A 12,693-nucleotide genomic window follows, 5' to 3' on the forward strand; every position below is an offset into this window, starting at 1 on the left:
ATAATGTTCTAATCTTGATGAGTTGTGTTATACAGATGTAAGCATTTGTCAAATCCTATGTGTGTGCACCTAAGCTTTGTGCATCACTGGATGTAGATTTTACCTTAAAAGAAACGAACTTTAACAAAGTATTGAAGTACAGTTAGTGACATAGGTGCTGAAGTATTTAGGGAGAAATATATCAATATCTGCTATTTACTTTGAAATGTATCCAGAAAAATAACATGGATTGATGGCTGAGCAGAGAGATGGATAGATAAATAAATTTGTAACAAATCGGGCAGAATGAAATGCTAATGATAGAATTAAGTATTACAGATGGTCACTGTATGATCTCTTTTCATAGTAAAATAGATACTATATAGGAGAATATTATCAATACTGGTATGCAAATAACAGTTTGGGTGAAAAATGGACAATTTCCTCAAAAATTTAACTCACCAAATTCCCTTCCTTGTGAATAAAAGCTGAATTTCATGACTTCCTTCTATTGAATGGGAAAACAATAGAAATAGCAGATGCAGCTTCAGAGTTTAGATCATGAAAGGCACTGTGGCTTCCTGTTTTCTCTGTCTCGGAAAACCAGCTGCTGTGTTGCCCTACCGGGAGGCCCACATAATAGGGAACTAAGGTTTCCTGCCAACACCCAACGAGAAACTGAGACTCTCAGCCAATAATGAGTGAGCCTGGAAGTAGATCCTGCAGTGTTGGTCAAGCCTTTGAATGTCTGCAGCCCCAGTCAACATCTTAACTACGACCTCATGAGAGACCCCGAGTCAGAACAACGCATCTGAGCTCCTTCTAAATTTCTGCTCTACAGAAGCCTTAAGATAATAAAATGCTTGTTGCTTTAAGCTGTAAGTTTTAATGCAATTTTTATGCAGCAAAGGAAAACTACTACATTTAAACTAAGAGAAGAGAACGTGGCAAAACTGAAGAGTCAAATATTAAAGAAATGGAATTCACTAAAACCTCCCCACAAAGAAAACCCCAAGCCTAGGTGGCTTCATCTGTGAATTCTTCCCTATAAGTAGTAAACAAGTGATGCCAATCTTGCACAAGCTTTCCAGAGAACAGACAAAAAAAGAAATACTTTCTCTTTTAGTGAGGCCAACATAAACTGCTAAAATCCTTACAAAAAAAGAATATTAGGTCAAACTTTGTCTTTTGTAAATATAAATGCAAAAATCCTTAGCAAACTGAAGTCACCAAGAAATCAAGAAGATAATACAAGCACACTTCCTCTTACTGCACTTTGCTGAATTGCACATCACAGATACTGCATTTTTTCAAACTGAAGGCTGTAGAACCCCGTGCCAACAAGCCTAATTGGTGTCATTTTTCCAACAGCATTTGCTCACTTCATTTTTGTGTATAGCATTTTGGTAATTCGCACAATATTTCACTTCTTCATTATCACTATATTTGTTATGGTGATCTGTGTTCAGTGATCTCAATGTCACCATTGTAATTGTTTAGGGGGCTCCACAAACCATACCCACATAAGAACTTAATCAATGAATGCAGTGTGTGTTCTGAATGCTCCACTGACCATCCATTCCCCCATCTCTCTTTCCTTCTCTCTCTTGGGCTTCCCTATTCTGAGACATAACAATGTCGAAATTAGGCCAGTTAATAACCCTACTATGGCCTCTTAGTGTTCAAGTGAAAGGAAGGGTCACACGTCTCTCACTTTAAGTCAAAAGCTAGAAATGATTAAACTTAGTAAGGAAGGCACGTCAAAAGCTGAGGCAGGCTGAAGGGCTAGGCCTTTCGGGCCAAACAGGTGGCCAGGTTGTGAATGCAAAGGTAAAGTTCTTGAAGGAAATTCAAAGTGCTACTCAGTGAACACAGGAATGATATGAAAGTGAAACAGCGTTACTGCTGATAGAAGGTTTTAGCGGTCTGGATAGATAAAAACGAGACACTGCATTCCTTTAAGCCAAAGCCTAATACAATAAACGCAATGGAAATGTGATACACAAAACAACATAGATGAATTTCAAAAATATGTTGGGCATAGAATCCAGACATGAAAAAATACCTACGTATGATTCCATTTATATGAAGCACAAAAACAGGCAATCAAATGGGTGATTCTCTAAATATAATATAGAGCAAAAAACGTCAGACCCAAGATAGTACATATATATAATTCCATTTCGATAAAGGTATAAAGAAGATTAAACTAATCTAAACTATTTGAAGTTCAGATGATTATACTTTGGGAAATGATAATTATTAGAAAGGAGTGCAAAGGGCTTCTGGGATGTTAAGGTTCTATATCTTGATCAGAATACAATTTATTGAGCTGTACACATATATGTGCATATTAATGTGCACATATGTAAATTTTAAAAAATGTAAACTAATTTAGGCAAAAGAAAATCCATACATACAAATCAATAATATACATTTGGCCAAAACACACATAATGAAAAGATACAGAAATGGACGTGTGGAGAGGCTGATGATGGAATAGCAGCTTCTCCTGCTCCCAGGCCTGATTCACTCGTTAGCACACCCAGGGTAGCTCTGAATCAGAGCTGGCCTCTAGCCTGGGGATAGGGAGAGAGGCAGGCCCAGCTCAAACATCTGGGAGTCCAGGAAAAACTGTTCAAATACAGGTCCACATACCATATATCTAAAAAATTGAAAGTTGTAAATCAAGCTAACAACCTGTTAAAAGAATATATGTATGTTCTATCTGCCTACCCTGACATACATGGACGCACACACACACCCTCCTTCATAATGATCAGGAGTTTGTGTTTAGAACCCTCAGATGCCCAGTCCCCTTCTTCCCAGCCCAGCTAAGTTCCACATTGCAATAAGCCTTGCAATTGCATGTGTGGGTACTTCTGGGCTTTCATATTCCATCTAAACCTCCACAATGAGGGCCAGGGGTTCACACAAACAGCATGATCTACCCTTGGAGGAATGCACCTGATGAAAAGCCCCATCTGGGCAAGAAAGCAGGCTGGGGACTTCTGGGCAGGGAATTAATGCCCCAGGTGCTAGAAGAGCGGTGCACAGCAGGTGCATAGGATCTGAATGGGCACAAGCCCTTAGCCCCGTGGACTCCTTGCTGGTGAGGACATGGTCAGAGGGGACCAGTGTGAAGGCCAAGGTCAGGGCCTCCTCACCAAGGACAGTCAGTACTAGAGACAAGAGTGCCCTATGTCCTAGTATCAGCTTTTCCACACCCCCCAAACCCCACCAAATTTAAGTAAGAGTTGACATTTGCCCTGCACTTTCAGTTTACAAAGCACCTTCATATAAAATACCCTGAATCAATCCCCACAATCTTGTAAGATTACAACATAATATCATTTGATAGATGAGAATACTGAGTCAAAAGTGACTTGTCTGAAGTCATTCGATTAAAAAAAAAAAAAAATGAGTACCACCAGGTTTCCAGGGGAAGACTTTTCCCTAAAGAAGGTCATTTTCTTTCTACTACTCAACACTGCCACCCATCACTCATCTTCCTAGAGAACTGATGGGAGCTTTAAAATTTTTATAAGTATATGGAAATGGTAAGTAGGTGGTAGAAACATTTTGGAAGAAGACCAGAGGCAGAGAAGGAAACTTAACACCAAAAACAGTCATTTCTGGGAAAGAGCCTGGACCCAAAGCAAAAATCATCATTGCAACAAAGAATTCTGTGTAGGAATAGCGATCCTTGCTGAGTCTTGGGGGCTCTGTTCCCACCCAAACCACAAAATGAGAGTTCTCAACACATTTAAGCAATCTCCACCCAAATTCCACACCAATTACATGGGGGGGCCTGGCTCTGAAGCCCTCCTTCTCTCCACTGCCCCACCAAAAATACTTTATTAATAAGAGGGCAGCATAAAGCCACAGGACTCTTTCTGCTCAGGAACAATCCAAAGAGAGCAGCCTGGCACCAGGCCCAGATGACACCCGACCCTCCTCCAGCGAGGATCCACTAAGCTATACCTCCCTCTAATTACCAGGTGCCTGGCTCAGGGCCTGCCCGGTTATTTAGACAAGCGGTGCCTGCTCTTAGCACAGATATCCACGAGGCTGGGGTGCAGGCACTGTCTGCTCAAAGAGCTGCCTAAAGCGGCCATCTCCTCACCCCACTATCCTGGGACCCTTTCGGCTTCTTCTGCACCTAAAAGGTCAGAAGCACTATGTCTCTCGCACACACGGCTGCAGAGTACATGCTGTCAGATGCCCTGCTGCCTGACCGCAGGGGCCCCCGCCTCAAAGGACTGCGCCTGGAGCTTCCCTTGGACCGCACGCTCAAGTTCGTAGCAGTGGGCTTCCCCTTGCTGCTGATGTCCTTGGCGTTTGCTCAGGAGTTCTCCTCCGGTAAGTGGCTCCCAAGACCCAGCATATAAGAGATTCCACTTTGCTTCACTCTTTGCATGAGCTCTGAAGTCAGACAGCTCCCACATTGTCTAGGTTTCATAACGTTGGCCTGGGCATTACTCAAAAGGCTGATTATGCATGAGTTTAGAGCACCAGCAAATCCATGACACAAAATTTTTTGAAAGGCATTTCTAAAGTTTTGCAATGAGAAGTATTTAGTTTTAATTATTTTTTACTAAGGTATCATTGATATACACTCTTATGATGGTTTCACAAGAAAAACAATGCGGTTACTATATTCACCCATATTATTGAGTCCCCCCATATTCCATTGCAGTCACCGTCCATTAGTGTAGTAAGATGACAAAGAGTCACTATTTGTCTTCTCTGTACTACATTGCCTTCCCCATGAACCCCCCACACCATGTAAACTAATCATAATACCTGTCAATCCCCTTCTATGTAGTTTTAATTTCAGCATTCATATACTTTATGTCATTGCAATAAGTAAACTTCTGTTTTGATTTTCATATGGAGAGAGATTGGGACCCCATAATCTTTCAGGACCTAGGGCCTCTAAAGGTCTTAATCAGCCATGCTTTAGGCAAGTCTCTTATCTTCTGGGAGACTTCTTCCTACTCCCCACCTCCAGGGCTGCTGATTTGAGAACATATTAAGTGACTGGGGGAGCCTGTCACATCACAGGTGCTGAATAAATCCATCCCTTCTCCACAAACTCCAGCCACACACACAAACATTAGCAAATACACCTATCTGGTGTTCTAGGTGCTGAATTAACTCAGCAACTGTGCTACTTCTGTAAAAGAGAATATGGACTTCCTGAGAATTGGGATTCCAGGCTTTCTTTCCTGGCTGTGTGATTCACTTACTCTACTTCCCAAGGAGGTGTGTCAGCTTCTCATTGTCCCTTCATTCACTCACGAGAAGGGGAGAACCATGGGTTCCCATTCCTGCCTTTTTCTAGAGAATGACAGGAAAACAAAACCCCAGAGACTCTCTCCCAAGCCCACTTCCCTTCCTGCACCACTTGCCCACCCTTTCTCTTCAGGCAATTAATCCTTGAGGTTTTAGAACCTAGAAGATGCCAGCTTTCTTAGGAAGGAGACATCAGCATCGAAGCGCAAGCCTTCTGGTGCCAAATGGCAGGAGTGTGGGGAGCCCCACTACCCAACTGCTGGTGTCCAGGGGGTGCTCTGAGAGAAAAGAAGGCCCAGACATCAAGGGCGAGTCAGCACACTGGCAGGCCTGGGCCAAACAGTGACATGGCAGTGCCAACCCCAGAAACTGGGGCATGGGTAAAAGAAACTGCCTGCCAGAGACAGACACTGGCAGAATCGTGGAGGCAACCCCAGGAAAGCTCTTAGCTGAATGAGCCGGACACCTACCCCGGGCCCGCACACCAGCGCAGGGCCACCTCAGAGCTCACTCCTTCTCCAGGTTCCCCCATCGGCTGCTTCTCCCCCAGCAACTTCAGCGCCCAGCAGGCTGCCTATGTGGACAGCTCCTGCTGGGACTCACTGGCTCACCACGAACAGGACGAGGCTGGCGAGCACAAAGTGAAGTCCCTGTGGCCTCACAAGGTAAAGTGGGCTGGGGCTCTCCAAGCCACTTCATGGCATCGTCACATGCTCCTTGCCTCTCCACTGCCCACCTCCTTTTTCATTTTGAATCACTGACTTCTTGTCTCATGTTTCAGGCATTCTTCAAATGTCTAGTGATCTTTGGTTCCCCGTTTTTATCTGATTGGAAGCTTTGTGCCTATGGGTGAGGCTGGTTGACCAGAAGCTTAGGTGATTGCTTTAGGCCATTTCACTGGGAAAACTTATCAAAATCTATAATCTTTTCTTTGGGTGGTCAGTTTTCCCAAGAAGAATCATCCAATCCTTAATTTGTGCAGAGGGGTGGAGTTGGTATCAAGCTCAGCTGCCAACCCTCTAGGAACCAGCTTTGGGTCACAGCATTCAGTATTTATTCAGCTCACCTCCATGTTCTCACCATGGCTGCCCTGCCCTCAATAGGTCCAAGGGCAGAATCTCTCTGGTTTAATGTTTCCAAAAAGTAAAACACAAGCCTTCTGCAAGGGGAGGGAAAGGGTAGTCACTTGCTAAGTGCATTATCTTAGAGAAAGAATCTGCAGGTCTGTTTTGTCGATATTCCTGCTTTCAGCACCACCTGCACCCCCATTTTCAGAGGTAGCAGGTGTCTTCAATTTCTGAGCCTTCCTGGTTCCGCGGCATGAAACAGCTTGCTGGCCCTGACCCAGTCCCCTGCCTGTCCCCAGGCTGCTATCTTCCATCACGCAACTGCTTTCTCATTGTCAACAATGCTGCTGCTCATCTCCTGCTTTCCTTGTCCTGGTAGGATCATGTCTTTTTATCCCGTTACTGTCATTCCAGTGCAGTTTCACGTGGGAGAGAAGTTATACACACGTCCAATTCCCTATGTTTAATCAGAAGTCACTCATAAGATGTTCTAGTTTACGACAATTTACAAGGCCTCAAAGTGCCACAGTTCTAGGGCCCAGACAAAACCAGAGACTTGCCGGAAAGGGTTCATAAGGTCTCTGTCACTGGAAGTGTTTAAGCAGGAAATAAATGGCAACAAATTCAAGATACTGCAGAGGGGATTCAACTGTCAGAAAAGAGTCTGCAAAGAGTATCTGATCATGAGGACTGCCTGAGACTCTTTAAACCCAGATCCTCCTGCTCCACTTCAAACCTCCTGAAACAGAATCTGTGGGGGCAAAGAGTGTATTTTCAAGAAATGTCATTTCTTTAAGAGAAGTGAAAAGGTTCTAATTTTCTCTCAAAGCCTAGTATACCCTTCCTGACCTGTCTCTCTTGTTGAATTCAGACACACACACGCACACCACCTTTCTCCTCTACCTGGATGCAACCAAATATGCATCATTCCCCTTTTCCTTCAAACTCTCCTCTAATGTAAAAAGCGTCCCTGTTTTGGGAGAAGCTGATGTCACAGAGTCCTTAAGGGAATAAGCTCCGAAACCAGACTGCCTAGCTCCCAGCCCGGCTGACTTACCCACTAGATGTATCACCCCGCACAGGTTACTTTACCTTTTTATGCTTCACATTCTTTGTCTTTGAAATGGATAGTAATGATACCTATCTGATAGCATCCTTATGAAGATAAATGAAATAATTACATGTTAAGCACCTGGCACAAATGTAGCTTTAAAAGGCCTTTACAAGTAGAGTTTTTACTGTGGACAAAACAGTGGCCCAACCCACCAGGTGTGCTAAACATGAGGAGGAGACGTAAGGAAAAGTCCCTTATCTCAGGTAGCGAATAGTGTAGTTGAGGACACAAGACGTGTGCAGACCTCGGTGTCAGCTTACACACGCACATACCAGGTATCGCCCCAGAGAATTCCAAGACGGCGCTCTGACAGTTCGGCACTACTAAGAATCCAGAGAAGAGAAATGCCCACAGCGCACAAGAGCCCAGGAAGGTTATGTGAGGAAATGGGATTTGACCTCCTCTCTGGAAGGTCTTAGGAAAAGCCAGCATGTGGGGACCCCTGGCTGGCCTTTGAAAGCTAACACACTCTGCATGTCTGGTGATAAGAACCTGGGAAGGCTGAGAACGAAGACGCTCTCCCTCCAGACACCGTGGCTCTGCTGGCCATGATGGCCAGTGGGCTACCCGAGCTACACGTGGGGAACAGGAAACCCCCAGCCCTCTCCCTCTCCCTCTCCTCTCTCCTCTCTCCCCCTCCCTGTTCTCCTCCCCTCTCACCCTCCCCTTCTCTCTCCTCTTGGCTGCCTGGGGCCCGACATGCCTGCCCAGACCCCAGATCTGGAAAGCGGGACTGGGGAGCATGGAGACCCACCGTGCTTTCTCTCCTGGGCTCCCACCTCAGCCTCCTCCCACCCCACAGGCCCTTCCCTACTCCCTGCTGGCCCTGGCGGTGGCCATGTACCTCCCGGCTCTGCTGTGGCAGTATGCGGCTGCGCCAGCCCTCAGCTCAGATCTGCTGTTCATCATCAGCGAGCTGGACAAGTCCTATAACCGCTCCATCCGCCTGGTGCAGCACGTGCTGAAGATCCGACAGAGGAGCTCGGACCCCCACGTCTTCTGGGATGAGCTGGAGAAGTGAGTTGTCTTCCATTCATTTCGGAAGGACTCAGTCGAGCATTAAAATGATATCCTTGCCGAGGAAACTTACACTCTGTACCATCCTTCTCAAGAGCTCCAAGTGCTTAACACATCATCTCATTAACTTTCTATCATTTCTGCCAGGGAGAAGAGAAAGGAGCCGATTTCTAGTTTACAGATGAGCACAATGGGTCACAGGGGGGCTAATCTCTCTAAAATCCCACTTTCATACACCACTCTCCTTCTCAGAACCTTGACTAGCTCCCCCCATGCCTACAGAAAAATACCCCAATTCTCCCAAATATTTTTCCAAGGCCTTCTACACACTGTCACTGACTACTTTTTCAAACTTCTAACTACAGAGAGGCAGGAGCCTTCCACTCTCCCTAGGCAGTGTCCTCCTTGTCTCCGAACAGTCATTCACTCATGTGAGCACTCACCCATCACTCACTGGGTACCAGGCACTGTCCTGGCTGCTCTGGATTCGTGAGAGTATGTTGGGGGGTCACAGGTGGAGAGGGGACAAAGTTACAGCTTCTCATGTAGGGTTTACACTCTGTTGAGGGAAAACAATGAAGCACAATAGATAAGCAAATTACATGGCTGAAATTAAGTGACATGAATTTTTTTTAAAAGCACAGCAGGGTCAGGGGGGGTCAGGAAAGCAGGAAGGTTGTGGAGTTCTGTGGAGTTTTGAATAGGACAGCCAGGGTAGGCCCCACCAAGAGAAGAGTTGAGCTAAAATTTGAAACCATATCCTGTCTCACATTTGTGCACATATTCTATCTCTGAGAAAAAGCTCCTCTCCTATCTTTCTGAACCCTGTCTCCCTTTCGAAGGCCAACTCTAAGATAATATTCACCGTAAAGTTTTCTGAACATGCCAGCCCAATTTCTCTCCTAATTTCTATATCTACCATGGTTTGTGTCCTTCACTTTGGCAACAAATCAAGTGAGTTGAGCATTTATTTCTGATTTGTATATCTTTCATGCCCCTTTCCCACAAGGCAGACCGTAAACTGCTTCAGAGACTGGCTTCATGTACCTGAACACCACAGTTCTCAACAAATCCTTGCTAGCACATTTATTTTTACAAAATGGACGGATTGGCCTAAAAATCATACACAGAGAATATAGACCAAGAACCAGAAAGGATCATTTAGATTCCCAGTCCAGTGCTAATTTAATAACCCTACTGCTTCCTAAGGATTCTACTTTAGCTTAGAGGTGTAGCCTGCCTTTCTACAGGGGGACTTTTTATTATTCGTTGGTCATTCACTAGGTTTACCGCAGTGCACTCATTGCTTGGAGAATTAAGGTAACTTCACACACCTCTTCTTAGGGAGAAGAGCAGTTATGCTCAGGAAAGGCAGATTTTTCTGTGAGCCAGGAATGCCACGTCAGATACACAGATCATGTTGTCCCCACATGGCTCTCTCAGGACATGGCTCCAAATGCTCCCTCCTAACCTCGCCTCCTTTCTCCCCCTGCCCAGGGCTCGGAAAGAACGATACTTTGAATTCCCCTTGCTAGAGCGGTACCTGGCGTGTAAGCAGCGCTCACACTCACTAGTGGCTACCTACATCTTGAGAAACTCCCTCTTGCTCCTCTTCACCTCAGCCACCTACTTGTACCTTGGCCACTTCCACCTGGATGTTTTCTTCCAAGAAGAATTCAGCTGTTCCATCAAGTCTGGGCTGCTAAGTGATGAGACCCACATCCCTGATCTGATCACGTGCAGGCTGACCTCCCTGTCCGTCTTCCAGATTGTTAGTATCTCCAGCGTAGCCATATACACCATATTGGTTCCAGTCATAATATACAACCTCACACGGCTATGTCGGTGGGACAAACGACTCCTGTCCATCTATGAGATGCTCCCAGCTTTCGATCTCCTCAGCAGAAAGATGCTGGGCTGCCCCATCAATGACCTCAATGTGATCCTTCTTTTCCTCCGAGCCAACATCTCTGAGCTCATCTCTTTTAGCTGGTTGAGTGTCTTATGCGTGTTGAAGGACACAACCACCCAGAAGCACAACATTGACACCGTGGTCGATTTCATGACTTTATTGGCTGGCTTAGAACCCTCAAAACCTAAACATCTCGGCCACCGGGTATGTGATGAAAACCCATAGTCAAGAAACCATGGAGCAAGAAATTTTATGGAAATTGAAAATTTCTCTCCTTTTTTACAAGCCTCATAAAATAGACAAAAATACCCACTTTAGAAATGCTACGCTTGGATTCAGCTGAATCAGGCATCCTGAATCATGTTTTCCTCAAGCAAGAACGTATTAACCACACACAAAAACAAATCTGAAAGTTGACACTGAAGAGTCAAAGAACTAAAAAATTAGGCCTAGTGCATTTATGAGGACAGGAGAAAAAAAAACTAAAATTAAAATTAAAGTCTAGACACCCTACAAGGAAAGAAGGTTCTAAAAGCTATTTATGGAGGCAGATTCTTCTCACTGTATTTACTTCATGGCCCTTGTAGGATGTACACTCACATTACCCCAGAGATCAAGTGGGGCAATCTGCTAAGAGAATAAAAATGTAAAAATCCTGGAAACACTCTGCTGTTACCTGAAACCACAAGAATTTGCCCAGCTAGCTTTGTGGAAGTCATCAACCTTGTCAGGTCCTCTGTGGCCTGCAAAGTAGGCCAGGAGGTACTGATGGCAGGAACTTGTAATCTGCCTTTGGGGCTGAGGACAGCACTGAGGAAGGCCAGGGCCATGCCTCAGGTATGGAAGGAGTCTTAAGATGTGCAGACACACCAGGGGCTCACTTCACCAGCTGCAGACTCCTTCATAACTCTCAATGGAACCAGGTATGCTTTTAATACCCCAGGGGGATGCCACATCTCCACTGACAGCCAGTCACTGAATAGCAACCTCTTAGAACCAAACAGGAAAGACAGTTGTGTGCTGTTGAGCCCCTTCTCTGACTTCCCTGACTCATCATCCCATTTTAGCTTCTGACTTCCATTTCCATGCCTGGATTCAATGGAACCTTGATCTGAGTCCAAAGGCCATGCCCAGTCCACAAGACCATGCTCTCATTTGGTATTTCTTTTTAGAGCTGCATATTGTCTATGCAGAGATAATTTTTACATAGGCCATTTAGACCCTTCTCCATGCAGGTTAAGTGGAAAAATTATGTTGCTCTTGACAAATTCAGAGAAGTGTACCTAAAACAAGCAGTTGATATGTCATTATTCATCTGTGGCTTCCTATTGTCACTGGGGGAAAGTCTAACTCTTGAATTGGTACACAAGACCCTTCCCAACCCAAATCCTGCCTTACCTCTTCAATCTCTCCTCTAGACTCTCTCCACATACATCTTTCACTCTCATCAACTACTTGCAGTTCCCAAGGGTCTCATGATGCTGTGCCTTTGAATATGCTGTCCCTGCTACCCCAAATGCCCTCCTCTGCTCTTCCCTGTGCCCACCACCAGTCTTTTTCAATCTGCCCAGGCACATTTCCTTCAAGAAGCTTTCCCTGTCACCTCCCAGATTCCTTAATCAGGTGCTACCGGATCATCCATACCTACCTCTGAGAGAAAACTGTTGTGTTAATACTGCCCGTTTACTTGCTTATCTTTTCCTCTTAAGTTTCCTAAAGGTAGTATCATAATTAAATATTCTCAATGAAAAGGTATATACTAAGTATTCTTCTAGTAAAAAATGCATTAAATATACTAAACATAATCACTCCGTATGGCAGCATTACAGATTTTCTAAATCTGCTTTGTACTGTGTTTTCTGAATTTAAATTTGCATGAAATGTTTCATAAATTGTAAGGAAATGTTTTTAATGAAGAAGAAACAATAAACATTTTAATGCAAATTCCACTGGAATCCATTGGCCAGAGCAGTTTACAAACTAAGGTAGTGATAGCACGTTCCCTTCCACTCTGCATGATATGTGTGCATGAAGAGGAATAATGAAAATAAAGTCAGACACGAAGCCTGCAAGGACAAAATACAGCAGGACAGCAAATAAATAAGGCAGTTAGCAACTAAGTTTTTTTTTAAAATCTCTTCCAGTCACTCAGATCTCGCTCTTCTCAAGTTCCAAGGTAAAGTGCCAATCTATATTATCAAAGGCATGAGTGTGGATAATTTTTAGGCTGGAAATACCTCTGGTAGTTTCCAAAAATGAATCTGTCAGGCTGCCTAGAGTATGTTTGTGAAAGCCCACGAACATGA

At 44.6% G+C, this 12,693-nt stretch overlaps 1 protein-coding gene across 1 annotated transcript; it reads left to right on the plus strand.

The window, feature by feature from the left end:
• Positions 1-4,160: 4,160 nt before the first annotated feature.
• On the plus strand, positions 4,161-11,188 carry PANX3 (pannexin 3). The gene is made up of 4 exons (XM_036930028.2): positions 4,161-4,341; positions 5,800-5,942; positions 8,261-8,475; positions 9,973-11,188. Exons 1-4 carry the CDS (start codon positions 4,161-4,163, stop codon positions 10,610-10,612), a joined length of 1,179 nt encoding a protein of 392 aa, XP_036785923.2. The 3' UTR covers positions 10,613-11,188.
• Positions 11,189-12,693: the final 1,505 nt, after the last annotated feature.

Source organism: Manis pentadactyla, chromosome 13, assembly GCF_030020395.1.
Source record: "Manis pentadactyla isolate mManPen7 chromosome 13, mManPen7.hap1, whole genome shotgun sequence".
In the NCBI taxonomy this organism is placed as follows: Eukaryota; Metazoa; Chordata; class Mammalia; order Pholidota; family Manidae; genus Manis; species Manis pentadactyla.